The sequence below is a fragment of the Chrysochloris asiatica genome, unplaced genomic scaffold (genome assembly GCF_000296735.1).
Source record: "Chrysochloris asiatica unplaced genomic scaffold, ChrAsi1.0 scaffold00124, whole genome shotgun sequence".
NCBI classification, from domain to species: domain Eukaryota; kingdom Metazoa; phylum Chordata; class Mammalia; order Afrosoricida; family Chrysochloridae; genus Chrysochloris; species Chrysochloris asiatica.
In genome coordinates, this window is record NW_006408642.1 from 3,339,484 (window position 1) to 3,365,707 (window position 26,224).

General features: G+C 47.5%; 1 protein-coding gene across 1 annotated transcript in view; it reads right to left on the reverse strand.

Annotated features, from left to right (window-relative positions):
* The window catches only part of CCDC13 (coiled-coil domain containing 13), a 45,596-nt gene that overhangs the window by 10,533 nt on the left and 8,839 nt on the right, over positions 1-26,224 (reverse strand). Inside the window, exons 4-12 of the mRNA XM_006868770.1 lie at positions 26,064-26,153; positions 22,459-22,575; positions 21,305-21,409; positions 18,567-18,728; positions 17,757-17,933; positions 15,147-15,353; positions 13,200-13,336; positions 12,588-12,671; positions 10,513-10,635 (exon numbers count right to left, since the gene is read on the reverse strand). Of these exons, the coding sequence (XP_006868832.1) occupies positions 10,513-10,635; positions 12,588-12,671; positions 13,200-13,336; positions 15,147-15,353; positions 17,757-17,933; positions 18,567-18,728; positions 21,305-21,409; positions 22,459-22,575; positions 26,064-26,153 (1,202 nt within the window). The remainder of the gene's footprint in view (positions 1-10,512; positions 10,636-12,587; positions 12,672-13,199; positions 13,337-15,146; positions 15,354-17,756; positions 17,934-18,566; positions 18,729-21,304; positions 21,410-22,458; positions 22,576-26,063; positions 26,154-26,224) is intronic.

Below are 26,224 nucleotides of genomic sequence, written 5' to 3' on the forward strand. Positions count from 1 at the left end.
TAAGGAGCCCTGATGGCACTGTAGGATAAGCATTGGACTGTGAACCATGAGGTCAGCTGTTTAAACCCCCCAGTAGCTCCGCGGGAGAAAGATGAAGCTGTCTGCTCCTGTAAAGATTTAGTCTCAGAATCTCCAAGTAGAGTCACTATGAGTCAGAATTGACATGATGGCAGTGGGCTTGGTGATTAGGTCAGGCCCACTCAGGTAATCTCCGTCTTGATTACCTCAAAGTGATCCGATTAATAACCTTGCATAGGGAAACCTGCGAGAGCCAGCACTCGACAAGACTTCATTCTATTTTTGAGTCTCGCAAGTTTTCCCTCTTTGACAGGATGCGGTCTTACCATCTTCCTCTCACATGTCTTAATGGGAAATATTTGACTTTTCCTTCTCTGATGGTTCTCCACTTTACAGGTTCTGGCTTTCATAGGTGTACTGTATACACCTGCAAAATCCCTTTGCCATGTAAATGAGTACAATCCTGAGAATGATATCCCCTCCTCTCCCACATTCTGCCCATACTCAAGAAGGATGTATATAAGACTTAAACACCAGGGAGAGGATATCTTGGTGGTCATCTTAGAATTCTGCCTAAAAGAAAGAACATAAAATGCAGTGGTGTTTTCTGAGGCTACCATGGCACAACACAGTTCTAGGAATACAAGGTTCATTCAATACTAGACCTAGAACACCCAACATTAGGATGGAAACCACATGGTGTCTTCAATAGATGTTGAAGAGGATTTGGTAAAAATCATTAGTCATTTCTGCTTAAAAACAAAACAAAACATCAAAGTAAAATAAAAATGGAAGGAAGCACCTTAACACAATGATATATTTAACAATCAGAAACCAATAATCCATCCGTAGAAAAATGGTAAATAAATAATAGTGGATTCACACAATAAACTATGTAACCATAAAAGAATCCATAGTGACAGGAAACAAATGCCTGCAAGATATTGCTTAAGCAATTCCGTAAGTAGAAGAGTATGCGTAATATATGATCAAATTAAAACATAACAAATTAAAAAAATTTAAATCCCGTAACTACCAAGTTCACTCTGATTCACAGTGACCCCACAGGATAGGGTAGAACTTTTCCACAGGATTTCCAAGACTGTAATCTCTGTGGAAGCAGACGGTCACATCTTCCTCCCGTGGAGCAGCTGGTAGGTTTGAACCGCTGACCTGCTGGGTAGCAGATGACCACTTAGGCACTGTGCCACCAGGGCTCCTTTTAAATTTAAAAACAGATCAATACTAATGCTAATATAATTCAATTGAAGAACTGAAAACAAAGCAGAATATGGAAGAATTATTGACAAGTTTATCTGTAGGGAGGGGCTTTCCTTTTCCTGCCGTGCATGTCAGTAATATTTATATAGTGTTTAACTTTGTAATTCAGGAAACTTGTAACCAGGGAAATAATAAAAGACACCACCAGCAAACACCATGTGAAATAGTAAAGGATTTTATCAATTCCTCCCAAAATGTGGGAACCACCTAACTTTTGACTTCTATTGTTCGTCCCCCATGTGTCTTCCCCTTCATGATCAACGTCACCATCACTATTTAGTTGCTCAGCTAGAATGCCTGAGGAGTAGCCCTGCCTCCTCTTCTTTCCTTACCTTTAGTTTCTAGTCCATCAGCATGCCCTACGGCTTTTCCTCCAAACACACCCCAAAGGCTGTTTCTCCCCATTCCTTCACTGTGGCCTGGTCAGAGGCTGCCCTCCCAGCCTGCTCTCTGAAGATGTCTGCCACTACTCCGGACCCCTCAGGTCCTTTGATATTTTCTTTTGATTCATCTTTGTCCACACGGATTTTTCTCTTCTTCAATTGCTAACTGCTTTAACTCTACAAGATCTTCATTTGCCAGTGGCTTTGAGTGCAATTCTAACATGATGTTCTTCAAAATCATGTGTCACTACCCTCACAAAATTCCATTTATGGGGAAAGATCTGCCCTTTTACTTCATAACTGATTTTCATTGTATTTAAAACTTTTCAAGAGTCTGACCAACTTGACCCAATGCCAATGTGAAGAATATTAAGTGGTCAGATCACTAGTGAATGCTTTCATGTTTGAAATGTTGCTTACGTGGATACTGTAATTGTTGGAATGCTGACATGATTACCTAGAAATCAATTTAATACATTGATACATGATTTTGACAAAGATAAACATACGTACTGTAAATATATTCATGTATATAGTAAAATAAAAGGTTATGAAAACTTCTTAGCCATAATCAAAAACCTCAAGGGAATGAGTGACTGGACTTGAGGGCTTAGGACCACAGTCTTCAGTGTTAACTAAGTAACTTGGCTTACAAAGCTCACAAAGACAAGGTTTACATCCTACTGTGGTGAGTAGTGACTGAGGTCTTAAAAGTGAGCGAAAATCCAACTAAGATGTAACTATTGGTCGCTCTCTGTCCAGAGGAAAGAAGGGTGAAGACAATCAGACTCAGGAAACAGTCCAAAGGACTACGGGATCACACTATAACCACAGCCTCTACTAGACAGGAGATCTAGAGGTGCCCGGCTACCATAACTGACCCCTCTGATTGGGACCATGGAAGGTCCTGGACAGAATGGGAGAAAAATGTAGACCAAAATTCAAAATCCTTTTTTAAAAAAGATCAAACTTACTGATAATAGGGAATAGTGGAACCCCCTAAGAATGTGGCCTTTAGATCCCCTTCACACCTGGAACTGAACCCATCCGTGGGGATGACGTTGCAGCCAAACAACAGACAGGTCTATAAAGTGATCAGAAACACCTGTGAGGGACAGATGTCTCAGAACAGTCAGCTGTCCAAGACCAAAGCAAAGCTCAGAAGGAATCAGTGCAGGGCAGGAAATAGGATGAATGTACACAGGAAACCCAGGGAGGAAGTGGGAAGACTGCTATTACATTGAGGGAATTTCAACTAATGTTGTCAAACAAAAATGTGTGAGAACTGTTGAATAGAAACTTAATTTTCTCTGTAAACCTTCTCCCAAACCACAATAATGACTCAAAAAAATAAACTATGCAATATTGTATAGTCTGTACAAAACGTTTAATACTATATACCAAACACCAGAACACACTGCCATTGATTTGATTCTAACTGATAGAGACTCTAGAGGACAGATTAGCACTGCTCCTCAGGGTTTCTGAGGCTGTAAATCTTTGCAGCCACCACTGGTCTGTCAGTTTGTCATACTGTGGTGGCTTGTGTGCTGCTGTGAGTCAAAATATGACCTTGAACAAATCTCACCTGGATTTAGAAATCATCTCAAAAACAGATTTGATGAATTAGACACTAAAGGCAGAAGACCAGAAGAGCTATGGGACAACATCAAGAACATCATTTAGGAAGAAAGCAAAAGGTCATTAAGAACACAAGAAAGAAAGAAAAGACCAAAATGGATGTCAGAAGAGACTCTGAAATCTGCTCTCCAGAGTGAGATGCTGAAGCAAAAGGAAGAAATGAAGCAGAAAAAGAGCTGAACAGCACATTTCAGAGGGCAGTTTGAGAAGACAAAATAAAATATTATAATGAAATGGGCAAAGATCTGGAGTTAGAAAACCAGAAGGGAAGAACACGCTCAGCATTGCTCAAGCTGAAAGAACTGAAGAAAAAATTCAAGCCTCAACTTGAAATATTGAAGGATTCTCTGGGCAAAATATTGGATGATGCAGAAAGTATCAAAAGAAGATGGAAAGACTACAGAGTCACTGTACCCAAAAGAAATGGTCCATGTTCAACCATTTAAAGAGGTAGCATATGAACAAGAATGAATGGTACTGAAGGTGGAAGTCTAAGGTGCACTGAAGGCATTGGCAAAGAACAAGGATCTGGGAATTGATGGAATACAAATTGAAATCTTTTAACAAACTGAAGTAGCACTGGAGGCACTCACTCATCTATGCCAAGAAATTTGGAAAGACAACTACCTGGCCAACTGACTGGAAGAGATCCATATTTGTGCCCATTCCAAAGAGTGGTGACCCACCAAAATGAGGAAATCATTGGACAATATCATTAACACCACTGCTGATGTCAGATGGATCTTGGCTGAATGCAGAGAATATCAGAAAGATGTTTTGTTGTTGTTGTTAGTGCAGAGTCAGTTCGGACTCATAGCAACCGTGTAAAGGGTTTCTGAAGAGTAGTAGCTGGTGAATTTGAACTGCCAATCTTGTGTTTCAAACAAATACAGCAGTTGATGGCTTATCTGCAGGATATATATAATAAAGCACGCTTGTGCTTTATTACTACGCAAAGGCTTTTGAATGTGTGGATCATGACAAAGTATGGACAACCTTGCAGAAAATGAGTATTCCTGAACACCTAATTGTACTTGGATAGAACCTGTACATAGACCAAGAGGCAGTAGTTTGAACAGAACCAGGGGACACTGAGTGGTTTGGAATCAGGAAAGGTGTTTGTCAGGGTTGTATTCTTTCACCATACTTATTCAATCTGTATGCTGATAAATAATTTAAAAAGTTGGATTATGTGAAGAAGAACATGGCATTAGGATTGGAGGAAGACTCAGTAAAAACCTACAATATGAAGATAATACAACATTGTTTGCTGAAAGGGAAGAGGACTCAAAATACATAACTGATGAAGATCAAAGACCACAGCCTTCAGTATGGGTTGCACCTTAATGTAAAGAAAACAAAATTCCTCATAACTGGACCAATCAATACAATCAAGATAAGTGGGGAAAAGATTGAAGTTGCCAAATGCTTCATTTTACTTGGATCAACCATCAACATTCATGGAAGCAGAAGTCAAGAAATCAAGGGACATATTGCATTTGGCAAATCTGCTACACAAGACCCTTTAAAGTGTTCAAGAGCAAAGATGTCAATTTCAAGTGTAAGGTCTGACGCAAATCCATGGCATAGTCAATAACTTCATATTCATGCCAAAGTTGGACAATGAATAAGGAAGACTGTAGAAGAATTGGTGCATGAGAGTTATGGTGTTGGAGGAGAATATTAAAAGTACCATGGACTGCCAGAAAATCAAGCAGATCTGTGTTGGAAGAAGTACAACCAGAATGCTCCTTAGAAGCCAGGAGGGCCAGACTTTGTCTCTCATACTTCAGACATGTTATCAGGAGAGACCAGTTCCTGGATAAAGACATTGTGCTTGGTAAAGTGGAGGGTCAGCATAAAAGAGGAAGACCCCTAACGAGATGGATGGACACAGTGGCAGCAGCAGTGGGCCGAAGTACTGCAATGATGGTAAGACTGGTGCAGGACCAGGCAGTGTTTCATGCTATTGTGCATTAAGTCGCTATGAGTCGGTACTGACTCAATGGCACCTAACAACAACACATCTTTACGGAAGCAGACTGCCTCCTCTTTCTCCTGAAGAGGGGCTGATAGGTTTGATTCTCCAACCTTTACGTTAGCAGCCCAAGGCTTTACCCATTGTGCCAGCAGGGCTCCAATACCATATACATACATTGTATACAATAGTATATATTGTTGTTCAGTGCTGTCGAGTTGGTTCCAACTCATAGTGACTGTGTTTAGGGTTTCTGAGGAGCAGCCGGTAAGCTTGAACCAGTGAGCTTGAACCGCTAACCTTGCTGCTCAAACTGACTTTGCAGTCCAGCACATTAACCTGCAGTGCCACACCAGGACATAGTGTTTTCATAAATAAAGCAAAAAATAGAAACAACTCACTAAAAATGTACACTGGCATTAATTAGCATTTAACAAAAAAGAACATGTAAAAGTCTATGAACATGTTAAAAATATGTTCATCCTCTTTTGACCATACAAAGCACATTGAAACAACAAGATATCCATTTTCCTTTATTAGTATGGCAAAAATATTAAAGACTGATAAATATAAATGAGGTTACAAGGAAATGGTCAGTAGTTCACAGTAATGGTGGGACGTAAATGGATTCATTTTAAAAGGGCAATGTGCCATATGACGGGCATTTGAAATGTGTATAATCGTTAATTCATCAATTCCACTTTAAAGAATGGATGATGACACAGAAATACTCTCACAGAACTGTAAAGTTGTGTTTAGTGTGAGCCCATTTTTAAATAATATATGCGGATGTCATATGTGGGTGTGTGTATAATTGATGTACAAGAAAAAAAAAAGGATAACAGTTCTTAATCTCTGAATAACGAACAACTGGGGACTGAAAAAGGAAGCTTTTCTTTTTTGCCATAAGCAAGTATTACATTTGTAATAGAAAAACCAATAAATCTTCTAATAGCACAAGGCAGGGATTTTAAAGTCAACGGGAGAGCCAAAAACCAAACCAAGCCCACTGACATCAACTCAATTCTGACTTATAGTGACCCGATGTTGTTGTTGTCATGTGCCGTGGAGTTGGTTCCAACTCATAGCTACCCTATACAGGGTTTCCGAGGCTGTAAACCTTTACGGGAGTAGAAAAACTCATCTTTCTCCCACGGAACAGCTGGTAGTTTCAAACTGCTGACCTTGCAGTTCGCAGCCAGATTCATAACCACTACACTACCAAATGTTGTTGTTGTTGTTAAGTGCCTTCGAGTCGGGTCCGACCCATAGCGACCCTGTACGGGGTTTCCGAGGGTGTAAATCTTTACGGGAGTAGAAAGCCTCATCTTTCTCCCGCGGAGCAGCTGGTAGTTTCAAACCACTGACCTTAAGGTTCGCAGCCTGATTCGTAACCACTACGCTACCAGAGCTCCTTACACTACCAAATAGGACAGAGTAAAAGTGCTTCTTAGGATTTCCAAGACTTTTAAGTGTGGGAGCAGAAGACTCAGGTTCCTATAAAGCTGAAGTGAGTTTTCTGCATACCTCTAAAGAATGCCGCATTACAACAGGAAGATTCGAAACTACACATGCAGCAGCCTCGGGAAATGGTAAGGAAGCTTGCAGCATACCAGCGGCTTAAGTGGAGGAAAATAAAAAGCCACTCATGAGAACATGAAGTCCAAGGTCAGCACTCTTATGTTCAGGAAATCTTAAGCCAATAAATTAACACAAAGTACTGATTAGAGACCATTGAGCCCCTGAAGGCTCCACAGAAACAAATGCAGAACCACTCTGTAGGATGACTTCACTATGAGTTGGAACTGACTCAATGGCACTGACAACAACAATTAAGTTTAAAATTACTAAAAAGACAAAAACAAAACAAAAAAAACCCTTAATGAAAGAATGAATGCTATCAGAAAGAGAACAGGAGGCTTACATTAGATATGAACTATAGTTATTAAAAGAGATTTCATGACTGATGGAGTGGAATAGAAGAGACTTAAGGAAGCCAGGACACAGGTTTGAAGATATCATCCAGAATTCAGCCCATAATGTTTAGAGGAATTAAGAACTGCAGTGCAAAGAATAAGAAGATCTTAAAAAGAAAAGAGAAAATGAGTGGATATTATCTGTGACTGAAGCCATTGGACAGAAAAAATCATACTAATTACCACTAAACATATCGTAGAGAAACTTAAAAACCACAAAGAAAGCATCTGAAAAAGAAATCCAGAGAGAAAGAACATGATTTGACAAAGGAATGATAACCAATCTGACAGAGATTTCTTCTTAGCATTCAAACCAGCAATCCCCCTGCCGCTGAGCAGAGTCTCACTCACAGTGACCCTACAGGAGAGAGCTTAACAGGGTTTCTGAGGCTGTAAATCTTTATGGAAGCAGACTGGTTCATCTTTCTCCCACAGAGCAGCAGGCATATCTGAACCACTGACCGTTTGGTTAGCAATTCACCACTTAACCCACCATGCCACCAGCACTCCCTTCTTAGAAACCCCAAATCCACTGTCATCAAGTCAATTCCAACTCACAGCAACTCTGGATACAGTTTCTGAGGCTGTAAATCTCTACAGGCGCAGAAAGCCCCGAAAAAGAGGGTCTCAAAGTGCTGGGGAAAAATGATCTGAAGACATTGAAAAATAAACAAAGACATTGAAAAATAAACAAAGATCATTTCTAACCCTCCAGGGAAACTACAGGCTGTACTACAGTAAGAAGGGTTCAGAAGGGTGAGATTCAAGAAGCAACTTTGAGTGAAGAAATTTTTAAACATTAAATTTCAGTCACTAAATGATACCTGAAGAAACTATTGAATTGATGTATATACTATACTCTCAGCAATTCACAACAAAATAAATCAAATTATATTTCAAGAAAGAAAGAAAAGTGAAAACTAAACTTCTTTTAATAAATTAATTTGGATGGTTTAATTTCAGGGCATTTAAAAAAGAATGTGAGAGATAAATATTAGGAAATGGAAGATCAAGTGGGATAATCTGAATTAAAACATTCTAAGAACTCTGATAGCGTAGTGGTTACGAATTGGGCTGCTAATCTCAAGGTCAGCAGTTTGAAACTACCAGCGGTTCCATGGGAGAACAATGAGGTTCTCTGCTCCCATAAAGATTTACAACCTCAGAAACCCTATGCAGGGTCACTATACTGGGATTTAAAATACTGGTGGCATAGCTTCCAGTCTCCCAGCAACACACAAGCTGCCACAGTAGAACAAACTGACAGGTAAGTGGTGGATTAAGGGGTGTATTGTTGTTAAGTGCTATTGAGTTGGTTCCGACTCGTAGCTACCCTGTAGAGTGTTTCTGAGGCTGTAAATCTTTGTGAGAGCAGAAAGCCTTAACTTTCTCCCAAGGAGCAGCTGGTGGACTCAAACTGCTCACCTTGTGGTTTTCAGTCCAGTGATTATCCTACAGAGCCACCACACTCCTTCCAGTATTCATGCTCTTGTGTAGTTCTCACCCATAATGACTGGGATAAGCAATGGGAGAGTAGCAGTGCCGTTACTACTCTTGGCCGCTCCATTGTGGAACCCCCCTACCACACTATAGGGAAGTACAGGTCATCCTGCTGGAGCACTAGGACTGGAAATTGGGTGAGCCAAGTGAAGCAGCCACCCTCTGGTCTGTGCCTGCCTCGTCCTAATCCTGGTCTTGCACAGAAAGGCCCTGCAAGATACATCATGGAGAGAGAGCCCTGTGGAGGGGAACTGAGGCACACAGGTTGAGCATCCAGCTGAATGGGGTCAATTCAGAGACTCCAGTTGACATCAAGTGGGGCTGAAAAATAATCCAGTCAGTCCACAGAATCATTAGAAAGAAATTCCAGTGCCTTTGAAGCCACTACATATGGGATAGTTTTTATTAAGCTGCAAGAGATAACTGAGGCATCTTAGTTCATACACACACACACACACACACACACACACAAACTCATGTGCAACTCAAGGTAAACAGGAAAGAAAGCCTGAATTGAGAATGTTTCTGCCATCTGACAGACTAGAGACTCTTACTGTACATTAAGCGTAATTATAGAAAAAACAATATTACTCTTCTCACATGCTTAAACTTGTCTAAAATTTACATCTTCTCCATGAACTACCATAACAAGACAAAATTAAGCTGACCGTTTCTCACTGCTTAGGTAGTGGGCAGACAGTGACTTTGCCTTCCCAGCACCTTTACCCTTACTTTGGTAACGTATCCCACTTCCTCATAGGGAAATGACCTCTCCTCCATCCTGTGGTCACTTGGGGGCACTGCAGTCAGGGGCCCAGCTTGCTCCTCGCAGTATGTGAGCAACTCAGGGCCAGCTAGAACTTCTCTCCCAGGACCCACCCACACGAGAATCCGAAGTCATCCAGCCTGCCCTATGCCAGTGGTTCAGAAAAGACGGTCCCAGGGTTTCTGCTACGAAGTTCCTTGGACCATCTTGGGCTCCTCTGCACCTCAGTGTTTGCCAGCTACGCAGTACCTTCTAAAAAACTTTTCTCTAGATTCAGTAAGAATTGGTTTCTGTTGTCTGACAACAAAGAGCTCTCACTGATACAGGACATGGGCAGCTACGGCAGAGATTCACTGCTGTTCTTTGTACTTTTCAGTGTGGAGGTCACATGGTTGGACCACGTATTGGCCTGGGCAGCCGCAATTCTTGCCAAAATGGTCACTTGAGGGAGAAGTACTGATTTATCTGAATGGAAGTCTGTCAACAACGCTTTGAAGAACACTATGCTGCTGGGTCCACTGTCTTGGCCCCCTCCCCAGAGAAGTCTTAGTGCCCCAGTCTGTAAGCAGCTCTCTTGTTCTTTGTAAATTCCAGACTTAAGTCTAGCCTGTCTTCTTCCCACCAACTCTTCACCACCACCCAGAAGAGTGGTGTTGATCCTAGATTTTCATTATTGGGGGATTTAATTACTCCAGAATCTCTTGTTGAGATGGCCACTTCATGTCCACATGCCATGAGACAGTCCCATTTGTGCACTGTCCCCAAGATTGTGATGCACTTAGGAGAGGGTACATGACTCATGGCCGGGAATGCCCTAGACCAAGCCGGAGGAAGTCAAGCTATTAGGTGGGGTGGACCCAGAGTGGGGTGAGGCCTGGCCCCAGGCCAAGGGGGGTGCCTTTGTGCCAGGCTGTCCACCCCAACCCCATGCAAGCCCATGAGAGAGTGGCCCCAGGTGCCAAGTGTTACCGTTTCTGTAGGACAGTGACAAACTCAGTGAGCCGGTCGCGCTCCACCTCGGCGGCCTGCCAGAGGGCCTTAAACTCTGTTGCCTGTGTCTGCCAGCTTTTTTGTTCTGGGGTCTCCAAGAACCTGGGAACAGGGGTAGTGGACAGAGGGCAGAGGTCATCTGAAGGGTGGCTTGAAGACGCCTGTAGCCATAAAGGGTACTGGAAGGACATTCAGGGGCCCTCAGAGACAGCCAGAGAGAAAGATGCCAATCCAGTCCCTCCTGCTCTGGCTTCCTCCAGCGTTAAGTGCCTAAAGCTACACTTAGTGGGCTCCTAAGCCAGACACTGAGGGCTAGAGCTGCCTGGGCACCTCTGGACATTCCATCTCCATAGGGGCATGGGATTCTGACTCTAGGGCCCTGGATGTGCCCTGGGTACCCTGTGCGACCTCTGGTTATCATGCCCAATACTAGGTGGACACAGTCTCTGTCTTCCTGTCAGCCTGTCCTAGTCCTCCTTTTGTCTGTTGCTTGGCCTGAAGCTCAGTTCATGTTCCCAGAGCCTGGACACCTTGGCCTTGTGATTTGGTCAGTCTTCTCCAGCCCTGACCCAGCCTATCACTGCGTCTCCTCTCAACCCTAGGTCTGCCTCCCAGCCCCATCTGCTGTCTGGTCCAGGACTCATGTATGAGTCACACACAAGCTGCTCTTGGCCTTGTCCTGCCCCTTTCCTGGTGAGAGCCTGGGTTTGCTCTTCCAGCATGAAAGGACATAAGATGGGTGGGCCAAGGGCTGGGATGGGACATGCGACCTTGGACAGATATCTTTCCTTCTCTGAGCACTGAGGGGCTGGTTGAGATGGGCTTGAGGACTGTAGACTCTTCCAATCTCTGAATCCTAACTTGGCTCAAAGGCCTTGTAGTTCTAAATGTCATCACCTGGAAGCTGTTAGAAATGCAGACTCCCAGGCTCCGGTGCAGAACTGCTGAAGCAGGGACTGCGTTTACATGAGATGTCAGGTGATTTGGGTGTACAATGCAGTATGAAAAGCTGCTCCAAGTCACCTCTGTTGATTCTTAAATGGGCGGAGAGGGAGCAGGGAGAGGGGTTCAGACCATGCAGCCCTGAGACACACTGTGGGATCTGTCCTGTGAGCTCTGTCCCACCATGGAGGGATGGGAATTGGAAGCTCCTGTGGACAGGACAAGACCTGCACAGAGAGTCAGTTCAGTGAAGGAGCAAGCCGGCTCCTGCTGTCCATGTGGAGTGCACGGGTCACAGTCACCTAAACCTGGAAGGGAACTTGAGGGGTCACCTTGTCCATCCCTCTGCTCTTACTGCTGGAGAATGGGTCCCCTTGGGACTGCTCCCTCTCCCTATGGGTAACATAAGACCTCCCACGCTCAGGGCTGTGACATGCGCCCTTGTCGCTTAGAGCCAACCTACTTTCTGCCAAGTACTCTGAGACTCCTTGTGACCTACAGGGCTGACTTTGGCCCCATGGTCCCTGAGCTGCAAGTGCCAGGCCACAATACTGTAGGCACTGCTTGGGAGATAGCAGCCCAGAGAGAAACCTACTTGTCTAGAGTCACACAGCAAGTCCAAGGCGGGACTGAGGCTGACAGAGGTCAGAGGCAGGACAAAGTCACCCTTTGTCTGTGAGCTGGCAGGGGGAACAAAGGGCCCATTGAAGCCCTAAGGCTTGATTTTATCAACAAAAAAAAAGGACCTAAGAGCTGAGGGGCTATCCGTGGCTTTAAGTGGGAACCATATGACTGAACCTCTCCCCCCAGGGGACTGATTCTCAATGGGCAAGAAAAGGCAAGGGAAGGTGCTGGCAGTCAGACCCTGGAAGATTCCTTGTGCTGACTCTCTGGTCCTAGGAAGGTTCACTGCTCTGTGAGTCTAATCCTGAGACCTGCTTACTTTATCGCCTGAGACGAGAAACTGGACCTCCTAGATCCTCCATGTTCTTATGTAATCTTGGAAGAGTCCCTGGGCTTTCTGTGGCCTCAGTTTCCCTTCTTTTTAAATGTTGGCTGAGTAATCAAGGGTGGGAAGGTCCATGAGGGTCCAAGGGCTCTGGGTTCCATACCTGGGTGAGGCCCCGTGAGGACTCGGCAGTGAGGGCCGTGTGAGAGCAGATTCCACCAGTGTGTGGCCCAGGCAGGTCACGGAGCTGTGTGAAGATGGAAGGGGCTCATCACTGTGGGGAGGCAGGCTGGGCCCCACTGGGCCTCACCTCTGCACGTGCTCAGCTGAGAGGGGAGCAGGGATCCTGGCAGTCTGAGGAGGTGGCCAGCCCTGGCCCTCGCAGCAGCCCTGGCTGGGCAGTCTGTGGATTTGCAGCCCTTTCCAGAGCTCCTGCTTGCTCAGAATGAGACAGAACCAGGAGACAACCGAGCCTCAGACAATCAAATACAGGTCTCTCCCAGATTCCTAGGAGCTGATGTGTTTTGAGAGCAGCTCGGAGTGGATATTAAAGGGAGCTGTGATCCACATGCGCTCCTCGTCTCTGGGCCTCAGTGGATCCCCCCTGCAGATGGGGCGCTAATGTCATAGGAGAGACACACATATTGGAAGACCAGCTCTGCAGTTATCTTACAAACTGCTTCTGTGGCTGCCCACCAAAGACAGTAGCAAACAGTCTCTCTCCTGAGGAATTAATCTTCACTCTCCAACCCCACCATCCCTGGTTTTTTCTTACCGCGAAGATCCAAGCCTGCCAACATGATCGCCTGTTGAGGCTGGGGACTTGGTCAGGCCTGTGTCCTCTGGGATCCTGGAAGTGTGGCTGACATCAGGCCCACTGGATCCCTCACCTGTGCCTTTATTCCGGAGATACTGCAGGTGATAGACAAAGGTTTGATTCTTGAGGCTTTGGCTCAGAGGTCTGGAGAAGGCAGGAGAGGCTTGGCTTGATTTTGGTTCTTTCAGGGAGTATGAAAGAGGCTTCTTTGTAAGAAAGAAAAACAAAGTCTGTTTGGTGGAGGCACTGCTTGCATGATAATGACATCTAATAATGCCTTTCTTCAGAAAGGGAGCTGCATGGTGTGCGGAGAGAAGCTGAGCCCGGAAGTGGTTCTCGTTCAGGCCCCAAAAAGAGGTGTGCAGCACCCTCCCAGACAGGCTATCTCTTGTAGTGACCCACTCTCTGCAGCCCCACCCACACGCCGTGAATGTAAGCTAGGACCACTTGAGGCACCAGGAGCGGAGCGGGAGAGATTGGTAGGGCCTCAGCCAGGGTCAGTAGGCTTGGGTGGAAGCTGAGCTTCCTGGGACCCCTCCCTGAGCCACACCCCTCCCAGGAATCTTCTGGATATGTGATATGACCTGACTGAAGAAGAAACATTAGAGGACCCCTAGCAGATGGTGGATCTTCTCCCTAAACCACCTGAGATGACCCACAGTGTATGCTAACTCATCTGGTTGGTAGTGCTTGGCCAACTGGCTGGTGACCCCTGAGGCAAGGAGGAGTCCTTTCTAGAGCAGGGAGAGTGGAGGAGGTGGAGGTCCTGGCATGTCCCTGTGTGCCCCTCAGACGTCACTCCCCAGTGAGCCTGAACTGGAGGCAGGGCGAGGACTACATGCTGATGCCCTCCTCAGTGCACACAGGACTGTCCCCCTGCCACAGGGCTTCAGGTAATCCCCACCACAGGCAATCAATCCTCTGGCCCCAGGCTGTCCCAGTCCTCAGAGATAGCCACGTAGGCCAACCACCCCCTCCTGAGTCTGGGACAAGCATCTCCTGGGCTCCCACACCTCTGAGCGGACTACAGGGAAAGGCTGCTCTGTGACACACTTGAAACCAGTCACCTTCCCTGGAGCAAGAGGCCATCAGGCTCCTCCTCCACCAAGGGAATCCTTCCCATTGACACCCTCCCCAGCCCTCCAGCACCAGCATAGGAAGGAGCCACAGTGAGTCTAAGATGCCTGACTGACTCCATGCAGCCCCAAGCTGTGCCTTCAAATCAGCTGCCAAGGCAGACTAACCGGTGGTCACCCTTAGCAAGCCCAGATTGAGCATGAGCCATGGCCTCTCTGGACAATATGACCACAGTGTGACACAGGTGTGGCTTGGAGAAACACAGGGAGTTAGGAGAGGACCCAGAAGGCACACATAACACAGAATGTGGTCCTGGGAGCTTCCTGGAGGAGCCCTAAAGGCCGAGGGGCAGCTGAGGCTGTGTGCTAAGAGAGCCCATGTGGTCCAGAGTGGAAGGAGAAGGAAGGCATGCAGAGGACATGTAGGAGTGGTGGTACCCTGAAAGCTGGATGAAGAAGCTTGTCATCCTGCTGCTGGGAATGTGATGTAATGGCCGGAGCTGTAGCCATCATCTTGGATCATGAGGATGAGGGCCACAGCCGGGGATGGCAGCCAGGGAGCTGGAAGGAGCCCGAATCCTTGAGGAACTGGGAGGCAGAGGATCATGGCGAGGCATGAACAGGTTTTAAGCAGAGCAGGGACACAGTAGGGCTTGTATTTAGAAAGGAAAGGTGTGTGTAGAGTGGGCCTGGAGGCCAGATGGAAGCAGGTCGGATATGGTGTAGCCTGAGCCAAGTCAGGGAGAGAAAGAAGCGAAAAGAGCTTTTGGTAGACGTCGGATGGGTTTGCCGGGGCTGAAAATGGGTTCTGGGCCAGTGCCCTCCTCACCTGCATGCTGAGTTGCCCGATCTCCAACTCCAGTTGCTGCACCTTTGCCTCCCGCTCAGCTACCATGGCTCGCAGCTGGGCGACGAGACTGCTGCTCCGCTGAGCCTCACTGCTGAGCTGCTGGTCCAGGCGGTGATGGGATGCTCGTGTCTTTTCCTCCTGTAGACTCAGGCTGCCCAGGATCTCCTGTAGCTGCTTCAGCTGGTCCTGAGGAGTCAGGTGAAGGCAGGTGTGGGTTAGTCAGGGTGTCTGGGAAAGGAGGACAAGGACAGGCTCCCTCCTTTCACCTCCAGTGCCCAGTTACTAGACAGTGGCATGCTGACTCTTCCCTTGAGAAATGGAGGAACCTTTTTCTTGCCTGCCCTTGGAGCTCAGAAGGTTCTCACCAGACCCCCGGGGACCATGCTTTCCTTCTCTTTGTCTCAACTTCTTTCTCTCTGAGATTGGGACCATGGGGAACATCCAAGGACAGTGGGAGACAGCTCACTTCAGTTGGTGGGGGAGAGAGTTGTGTGATAAGAAACCCTGATCTCACTTTGCTGGGAGACCACCAGGGAGGCTGTACCTGGACCTCTTACAGGGATCTTTAGGTTTGAGGTTTCAGCACCTGACTGGGGCCCACCGTCTCAAGATGCCTCCAAGGAGACTCCTTGGGCAGAAACTTCCTGAAGCAACATGTCAGTGATTTGGGCCTGGTGGGCTGTTGTCCCTGTCTCACAGATGAGGAACCTGAGGGCCAGAGAACCTGAGGGACCAGAACTAGTGAATGGCAGTTGTATGCCACCTTCAGTAACAAGAATGGGGTGGGGGGCACACAGAGACTGGCAGAAGACACTGCCTCACACCTTTAGTTTTAGAATTGGGTAGCTGAGATCAAGAGGAAATGCAAATGGCACAGGGTCACATGGTGAGGTTACAGGCAGAGCCAGAACTACAGGTCTCATCTCATAAAATTGTTATTGACTAAGGTGGGTGCCTGAGTCAGCACTGGGGCTCAAACATCCCAGCTGAGGCAGGCATGGCACCCCTGGGCTGGAGTTGTGGGTACCACAAGGAATTTAGACATCAAGGGACAGATGCTTAGGCTGTAGGCTCAAAGAAGCAGGGTGGCCTTGCTAACTGAGGAGGGATCTTTTAGTTTGTATTGTGAATTGAGTGATAGTTTACATGGGAGAATATCAGCTTTACATCATCATTTCTGCAATGATTACAGTCTCCTCCAAGCATCATCATTCAACAGTATTTGCTTCTATTCCCTCTGTTTTTTGGGGGGAGGGGGAGGAAATACTCAGGAATATAGAATAATTTAAACAACCAAAGGGCACATTCTGCAAGACTGCCTCCAGGCCACCAGCACACAGCCTTTCTCTTTCCATGAGTCTAGAACCCTCAACTGCTCTTTCTCCATGTCCCCATCTCTGCCTCCATCTCTGGTTTCACTGCTTCTCTGGAGAAGGTCCTGCATTCCGCTCATGCTGTTTTCCCTTGATGGCCCTAGGGTCTTCTGTTTCTGGACTGTAAAATTAACTCTTCCCCCATTTATGTTACAAAACTTCTACCTTTACAATTGTGACAGTTGCAATTAGTCATGATAACAGTTACTCACTATTGACTCATAAGAATCTTATCCCCATCTCTTTTAACCAGATCCATCTAGATAAGGTGAAAACTATTCAGTGGGGACTCGTATCTTCCTTCCCCCTCCCCCACTCTTAAAGTCTCTCTTGAAAACTTGTAAGCCAGTCACTTCGTGCCTTTATCACCCCCTCATTTTAGGTAGCCAATTACTAAGTTGCCCCTCCCTTTCTACCCTGTGTACAGAAGGGATAAGATCAATGCTTGATGTGAACACTCCTTCCTTCTCAGTTGGTATTTTGAGTTACTACATCCATAAGTATAGGCCCAGTTCATCAAATTGTAGCAATTTACACTTGGCTTCCTTTATCAAAAAAAAAATTTTTTTTTATTTTTATTTTTTATCTTCCTCTATTTGAGTTCTGATTATCGAGCCATCAAGGCTAGGTCAGATAGGTACTATCTGCAAGTTTGAGTGTTCTTGTGCATCCCCCTCACTTCATATCAGCTGGATGCTTCACTCTGAACTCTAGCCCCTGAGGAGGGATTTTACAGTTAGATAAACCAGGTGTGAACCCAGCTGAGGTGCCTTGTATAAATCCTCTAACTTAGCTTCCCCTCTGTGAAACGGGATTATACCAGATGACCAATAGGTTGTCATGGGCTTGCCCAGTGCCCAAAAGAAACACTGCTATCACACAATTTGTACTGGCCCCTCAGCTGTTCCTTCTGTTCCTTGATGTTAAACAACCCAGGTGGAATCCCATCCCTTTCCTCCATACACATTTTTTTCTTCACTGGGGTTTGTAGTCAGCCTTCCAGCCTCTATATGTGCCGGGCAGCCTCTCTGACTGCTTCCGTCCCTGGACAGTGTTTTGGGGCTGGAACCCATCTGGAAGCAATAGGCTTATAGGTTAGGTAGGCGGCATTTGGAGGCAAGTTAGCCCCATCTGGTGGGAGCCTTCTGAGTGGGGATGGGGACATCCTTTTGGGACAGGGCCCTGGCTCTTGCCCTGCCTAAGTGGCTGGCCATACCATAAGGGCATCGATAAGCTCATCATCGTGCCTGCCCTTCTCCACCAGGGTGCCCATCTGGTTCCTCAGGGTCTTCACTTCGTTAGACAGCACCTTGTTCCGAGACTTCACGCCGTCAAACTTCTTTTTCAGTTCTTCCAGCTCTCGTTGGAGGGCGTCTCGCTCACTCGCAAGTTTCTGTAACCAGGACGTGCAACCATGGGCAGCAGGGCTTAGAGAAACTATGACCACCTCTAGTCCCTGACTCAGTCACTGGGGAGGCCCAGTAGACTCCCCAAGTAGCACTTCCAGCCCAGGACTCTCAGGGTTGTCTGGCAGGCCTGCAGCCTCCTTCCCGTGCCCTGGCACATAGCAGACATCACTAATAGATGGCAGCATTCTGCTCCACAGTCTGAGGACACAGGCTCCCAGGCAGCTGCCCCTGCTCTGTCAGAGATGGGACAGGAGAGGAGAGCCACTGGACAGTTCCAGGTGTGTCCTCCAGAGATCATGACTGTTCCCACCCTCTGCCACTACCTGAGCTGGGGAAAGAGAGAAGCTTTGGGTCCCGCCAAAGTGTCTCCCCCAACCAACAGTTAGAATGGAAGGAAGGTTCCACTAGCCACCCCATTCTCTCATGCCCTCCACATAAATCCAGGACATTCCCTAGATTCTGCCTTGCCTTAGTCAGCTAAAAGCTCATGTGCTGCCCATGCCTTTGGGAGTCTCTTAGTCATTCATTCCTGCATTCTCAAATATTTCCTGAGGGTTCACTATGTGTTTGCTTGGGATACAGCACCTAACGAAAGCTCCCTGAGGGACACGCATTACCTCCCAGCCTTCCTGCTTCTCCCTTTCCAGGTTCCGGATTCTCAGCAGGTTCTTCTCCGGGGCCGACAGCTTCCTTGGGTCTGAATGCATGGATGGCTCATCACCAGCTGTCCCTGCAGACCGGCTCTGGGCCTGTCCCAGCTGCTTCTCCAGTTCTCGGACCTGTGGGTGGTAAATCTCATTGTTCTATATAGGCTCTGCAGTTACAGACTTCCCCACAGAGGGACTGCCCTGGGGTTTGACGGGAGACCCCACTGTTCCAGGTAGTTACGGGAACCCCATATGAGAGGGACAGGCAGGGGAGGATCAGAGTTGGGATTCTGTGCAAAATAAAGAAGACGCTCAGAGAGGGTTTGCTTAAGAAAGAGAACTTCAAAGTAAATGAGAAAAATCACTCCATCTCTGAAGGACAATTTGAGGCCGAGCAGCAGACATATGGCCTCCAGGAATCTGAGAGGGAAAGGCAGAGGTTTCAATACAAGGAAGTTCTCCCTAACAGAGGGAACACTGATGATGGGTTGAGCTTCTCAGGAGACGATGGGCTCCTGATCACTTGCAGGGGATGAGAGGAGAGCAGGGTTTGGAAGCCAAGAGACTGGCTCAAAGCCTCACTGTCTATGTGACTGTACACAAGTTATTTCTCTGAACCTCAGTTATCTCATCTTTGAAATGGGCCCAATGACATACACCCTACATAAGGTTTTCATGGGGAGTCAGTGAGATAATGCAGGCAATCCCAAACTTACCTAAGCCTGGGACTCCTCCAAGATACTCTGTAAAATGAAAAGTCTTGGGGTTTATTTTAAAACAAGTCAGAAACTCAAGGGTATCTTTATTTTTTTTTAAAACAAGTGCTATGGGATATTTTTGGAACATGGTGCTAAAGGATAAAGCCCTGGACCACAAGGTTGGTTTGAAGTGTAAGGTCAGTAGTCCAAATTCACCAGGTACTCCTGGGAAACCCTATACAGGGTCACTATGAATAGGCACTGACTCGAGGACATTTAACAACAACAGAATATTTTTAGGATGAGGTAATTTTGTCCCAAAATGTCCCTAGTGAAGCCCTCAGCATGGATCCTGGCACATACAGGCATGTGGCAGGTAAACATCATCCCATAGAGTCATGGTTTCAACAGCCTGGCATTGAAACAAGTCATTACTAGGACCCTTCTAACTTTGATTTCTATGGAGTAAGATTGGGTAAACCAGAGCCAGAAAAGGAGGCAAAAATTCATCAGTATCCCTGGCAAATGTGGCTGCATTGTTGCCAGCGCCCTCGTGTGTCTCTGTGTGGTAATTCCATGTGAACGTTGTTAAGTACCACAGAGTTAGTTACAACTCATGGCATCCTTGTATTGGGTTTCCAAGGAGTGGCTGGTGGGTTTGAACTGCCAACCCTGCGATTCAAATCAATCCTTCAGTGCTACACCAGGCCTCCATTTAAACATTAAAGAACCCAATATTTTAATTTGTTGAGGGCTCATTACGACCAGGTGTTACTTCACTCGACTTCACAACAACCCTGTGAGGAAGGTATTATTATTATCTCCATTTTACAAGAAAGGAAATGGAGGCACAGAGAGATGAAGGAATTGGCCCAAAGTCACAGAGCTTGTGAACTGTGACAGGCACCAGACTCAAACTTAAGGCTCTTACTTTGGACCTGGAGAGAGAGCGGGGTGGTGTGCGGACGACAGCAGGGCAGGCTTGCGGGGTATACCCTTTGGTTGATTGATGATGTGTGGAAGGGATTGTAACCATGGGTAGGAAACAATATATGACGGGATCAATGTGAAGCTGATGTTCTCCCGTGTAAACTATCACATAATTCACAATTAAGCATTAAACAAAAACAAAAACAAAACTTAAGTCTCTGGAGTCCCAAAGCCACACACTCATCATCAAGTACAGCTCTTTGGAACTCTTCCCCCTGAGCTTCAGGTTAACTTTAAGAATCCCACAGGAAACCCTGAGGAGTAAAAGTTGCTGGGGAACTGTGAACGGAAACTCCCTGGGATTGAAGGGAATACGCTGCAAATAGTGGACATCACGGCCTGTTAATGGGTTTCTCAGTTTGAAGGTAAAAACATAAAAAAAAGTAACAAACAACAAAAGAAAAACCCCGAAGAATAACCACAGCACACCTCTGAAACTGTGTTGAGCACTTGACACATTCTCTCTTATTTCGTCCTGCTAACTACCCCACTATCATCACCCCCATTACACAGATGAGAGGACTGAGGTACAGAGAGATGAAGCAGCTTACCCAAGGCTACACAGCTGCTGAGCCAAGAACAGGGACTGGAGGCCCAGCAATCTAGCTGTACGTATACTCCAAAATGTTTAGAAACTAAAGAGGAAGACAAGTTCTGTTTTTATTGAGTAATTAAAACTTTCAAAAGACTGCAAGCATCTGGACCAAACTGTTTGGAAGAGACTTGCAATTATAACAGTCACGCAAATTTATATGAGCCAGGAAAAAATATGTCTGGAGTAAAATAAATCAAGTCAGAAGCGTTTGCATGTGTTATATACTTAGAGCAGTGCCTGGCATGTGGTGGTGTGCATGTGCTTGTTCAGTCAGAGGGATGTAAAACCACAGTGCTGTGTGTTCTGCTCTGCTAAAGACCTTCTTTAGGGGCGGTGTGTGTTAAGCTCTTGGGTGGGTCAGCGTGGGGCTTCCTGGGACATTTCGAGTCCTTGGTTCAGGGCCAGAAGTGTGCCGACTCACTCACCTTGCTCTGCAAAACAAGAATCTGCTGAGCCCGACCCCGCCAGGTCCCAGGGTTGGACAGGAGCTGCTGGATGTTCACATCTTCCCCAACCTCGCTGACCAAGACCTTAAATGACATAAGACCTTAAGCACAGCCTGGGGAAAGGACTCTGCTGAGCCCCTAATGCTGTGTATAGTTCAGAAGCAATGTGGGGTGCATGGGGCTCCCCAGAGGGCCCTACCTCCACCTACACAGCCTCCCTCTACTTCAGTGTATGGAACTCAAAGGCCAGATTACCCCAATTGATCCCGGTACAGCCATCCTGGGAAGTAGTGTAAACCCATCCTCCCAGCATTTCCCAGTCAGTGCTGAGAGCAGCCTAGCAATGCCCTGGGATGAGCGAACCACGAAACAGACTACAGCCTGCTTCCTTAGCCTGTTTGGCAGTCACCTAGATTCAAGCTAATGATGGAGACTTGCAGAAAGGAACTGCCACAGGGCCTTGCTCTCTGTGAAAAGCCACCCACAAGTGGCCAACTCTGGATGTAGCAAGGAGCATCAATCAGGGATGCTGTGGTTCCCAAAAGGAACAGTTCTGTGGCTCTGGAAGGATGGCACTCCGGCCCTCCCTCAAGGCTTTGAGGTGGACACAATATGCTTCAGTTTGTGACATGGGCCCTGGAACCTGTCACAGAAACCCGATCCCAGGGACCAAGTCTCTGGAGCTTGTTTCCACAATAGAGTACTGTTTGGGAAATCTTGGCTGGTCTGAGCCGTTCCAGCAGGGAAGACAAATGCCAGAGAACTCACTATGTAAATAATAATAAATAACGAACCAGCTGGGCCTCTGTCCCAAGTCTGAACATTCTCCTTTGAAAGGGGCCTTTCATAAACAACCTATTCATTTTCTACTAATACAGACAGCAGAGGGCAGGGGGAAGGTTCCAGCAGGCTCCCAAGGCCAAGGTGCTGTATTTACTAAGGAGAGATTTGGGCCTTGGACCTGTGTTTCGAGTACTGTGCCTTGGGGTCCAGAGTGTGGAGAGCACCACAGGGCAGGCCTGGGTGCTCCGGTCCAGAGCACTTGTGTTTCTGAATGGAGCCTGTTGTCCAGACTGCATACTTCCCACACCCAACCCCAGCCACAGGAGGCCTGAGTGCAGGCGCTGGAATACCTTCTGGGCCACCCTGAGCTCCTGCTTCACGGCCTGGACCTGGTTGCGGAGGTCACCCAGCTTCAGGTTGGCAGTGGCCAGCTTCTCCTGCAGGGCCTTCACCTCGGGGCTGTCTGGCTGTTGGGGAAGGAGGCAGGCAGTCACGTGTCTGAACAGTAATAATCATCACAGCCCCCACTATCCAAGCCTGGGCTCTGTGCTAAAGGGCTTGGCATGGAGTAGCTCACGTCTCATCTACAGACCCTGAGAGGGTCTGTTAGCCCACTTTACAGATTGTTAGACCACTTTACAGATGCACAACGGGCACCTGGTTGGTAAGGGTGGAGCGTGCATGTGAGTCCTGGCCATCCCACTTTGGGGGCTGAGTTCTTTGCATACATACACAGACAGGCCCACATGCAGAGGCCAGACTCCTCTCATGGGCGGGCTCAGAGGCAGCAAAACCACCTTCACGACAAATAGAGTGGGAACTAGCTCACTGGTCATCCTAACTCGGGAATTCCCTTTCCTGGGAGTCACCAGGCTGGGCCTTGGCCTTTCTTTCCTGGCAGTGGCCCACCAAACAGAAGGAAGGACCAAATTTAGTCCCCCAAATATGCCATATCTGTAGCTTGAAGGCTTGCAGACACAATGAAAACCCTGCCTGTTGGAGCTCAGCAATGTCATCAAAAAAATAATGTAACTGATTTAAACCATTTGGTTGTACATTTTTCTCAGAGACATCACCTGCTTCTCTATTTAAGAGATGTTACTGAGCGCAGGCTGAGGAGACGTTTCCCATTAAAGGAACCTTCAAGGCCAGGCCATTCAAACCCCTTCCTGAGTAAGACCCAGAAAGGAAGTTAGTTGCCCTTGGAGGTGGCACAGGGGGAGTAGAAGCCCGGTTCTTGCCATGCACTGGCTGGTTCTCCAATTGAACCTCTGGTTCAACAGGAACCATCATCTCATTGACCCTCATGGCATCGAGGCAGAAGAAACATGAGCTAAGTAAGCATCTTGCAGGACCATCTGGGCCTGCCCTAACACACTTGGATGGGTGGGCAGTGCAGTGTCTTTCTCATCTCAGAAGTTGCCAACAAGACTTCTTTCACAGTGGGAAAGACCAATGCCAGTAGATGTGTCCAGGAAGTTTCATGGATCCCAGGGACTCTGTTGGCAGAGCTGAAAAACCAGCTACACCTGGACAGTTGGTCCACCAGCCCTGGCCTGGTCTGTTTCTTCATAGGTGGAATAGGTCTAAAAAGACTTCCCTCTCCTGTTCCTCACAGCGCCACCAAGAGGCTAAATAGAATAACCAATATGAACAGACTTTGCAACCTGAAAATTTATTTTAAATTAAAAAGTGTATCCTTTTATTCTTTTGTTAGTATATTATTTTTTTCTGTGGCCTTCCCCATTTGGCTGCCTGCCATTCCTTCTCACTATTGTTGGGTGCCTGTCTCCTGTTTCTTCCATGCTAATGTGCTGCTTTGAATCTGCCCTGCAATGGGAAACACTAAATGCCCTAGCCCTGATCTGCAGTGCTGGGAGTCCCCGTGGCTTTGATGAGTAGTAGAAGTGGAGAACTGTGGGAGCTTCCATGTGGTTGCTGGGACCTGAGTCACCTCTACAGTCTGCTCAGAGAGTGACGGGGGCACAGCCCTTGGATCAGATTTTACTTGGACTTAGAACTTAGGCAAGTGAGACCCCCTCCTCTGTAAAATGAGGGTATGTCATACCAACCTTAGAGTCCCCAAGTAGTGCAAACAATTGATGCACTCAACTGCTAACTGAATTGTTGAAGTTCAAGTCCACCCAGAGGGTGCCTTGGAAGAAAAGCCGGGTGATCTATTTCTGAAAAATCGACCACTGGAAACTGTGGAGCACAGTTCTGCTCTGACATCCATGGGGTGGCCATGGCTCGGAGAACTGTGAGAGTTGGCAATACATATAGGTCAGGAGTGCTGTCTGGGGCCCGGCTCTGACAGAGGGCCATGCCAGGCTTGGTGGGCAGACGGCAAAGGAGACCAGAAGCCAAGTAGCGTTTTAGAGTCCATGAGGGCCTGCATACAGGAGCAGTTATCATTGTTTCTGCCCTGCTCATCCCCAGCCCTCTTCAGCAGCTGGGCCAACCCCGCCTCCCACCAATTTAGAGCAGTTTCTACCCAGAGTGAAATTCCACAGGCTTTGTGGGGGACCTGGCTGTTTTCAGTCCACAGGGGACAATGCCAAAGCTGTTCACGCTGCCACAGCCAGTTCCTCCCTGGAATGGGCTGCGAACTCGGGCTGGAGCGTGGATGGGGTCTGCAGGCCCGAGTGTGACTCCGGTTGGGACCACCCTGAACAGTCTAGTGGGGGAAATGTGTTTGTGTTCTCCCTTGGATCAGGAGATGCCAGCAAAAACTCGTGGAGCTGATGAGCTGAGACTTGCAGCCCAAAACACACTCTCAATCACAAACCCCAGTGTCCCTGCAGTCAATGAATGAGGTTGAAACACTCACTTTAGCTGGATTCAGGGCCTCCCTCCATGACCTCATCTCAACTGTTTTTGGTTTGGTTCCTTTTTTCCCTTCATGGGCCCTGGCTTGCAAGCTGATACCCAGTGAAGCAAATGAACCGGCATTCCGTGTATTGCCGGCCTCTGAAAGCATTGCCCCCACCCCTCCTTCCAGCAGCAAGGTCCCCCTCAGGGACCACCCTCTGACTGTCTCACGTGCAGGGTGTGCTCCCTATGGGGAACTCCGCGTTCTCTTTGTTCAATACGGCATTTCATTGTCCCCCCTGGACCAGGAGGGGCCCTGTGGACAGAGGCCATGGTTTTGACTCCCTATATAACAGGCTCGGTGTATCAATCCAACTCAATATGTAGCTGAACAGGCAACTTCCTGTCCAGGGTATGCCTAGGGCCACAGAGGGACTCAATGGTCTGGAATGAGCTGGGCATCTTAGCAGCACCCCTCAGAAGTAGGGACAGGCCTCGGAGCACATTCAATCCAGCCTGTGCCCATGGAAGGGGCCCCTCAGTTACCTCTCCCAGAAAAGAGAGTTTACATACAATGGGCCTAAGGAAACAGATGAACCCTGGGTAGGCCCAAACCTCCAAACAGAGGCCCATCCCTGTTCACTGAGGATGATTTTCTCATCTAGATGACTGGGAGGTGGCCTGGTCCTGAGGTGTAGGCAATAGGGCTAATGGGGCTGAGGAAGGAGCACTCAACTGGGAGTCTCTGTGTCAGCAACTGGTCTATCCTCCCCCGCAAGAGACCCCTGGGAAGGCGTCCTGGGGTGCTCTTGAGACTATGATGCAATTTGTCTATCTGGTGTGGACTCCACAGTTGGACCAGGCCTTGCCTCCTGCACCTGAGGTTCCAGGGCTCCAGGGTCCTCGAGCCCTTCCTACCCTCTCTCTCTCTGGAAACTGAATTACAGCCTCCCCTCTCGGGTCAGAGGCTCAGCCACTATTTCCCAGTGCTCTGAGGACACTGCAAGGGTGGGCAACAAACAGCTGACTCAGGGCCATGGGGCAGGGGGTGGGCCCAGGGCAGAAACGTCAGCACTCGTGTGTAACGGGGGGCCCAGGCTGGCAACTGCCTTGCAGACACCCCAGTACAGAAGAGAATTCATACCAAGGTTCCGTCTCCCTTCTGGGCCTTTGAAGGTTTGGTTCCTGCTTCAGTGCTCCCCTGGGCTGGCAGCTTGGCCACGGCCTTCTGCAGCTGAAAAAGCAAACTTCTGCACTTAAAACCGAAATCTGCTCGGCAGCTGTGCGGCCCAAGTGAAGTGGTCT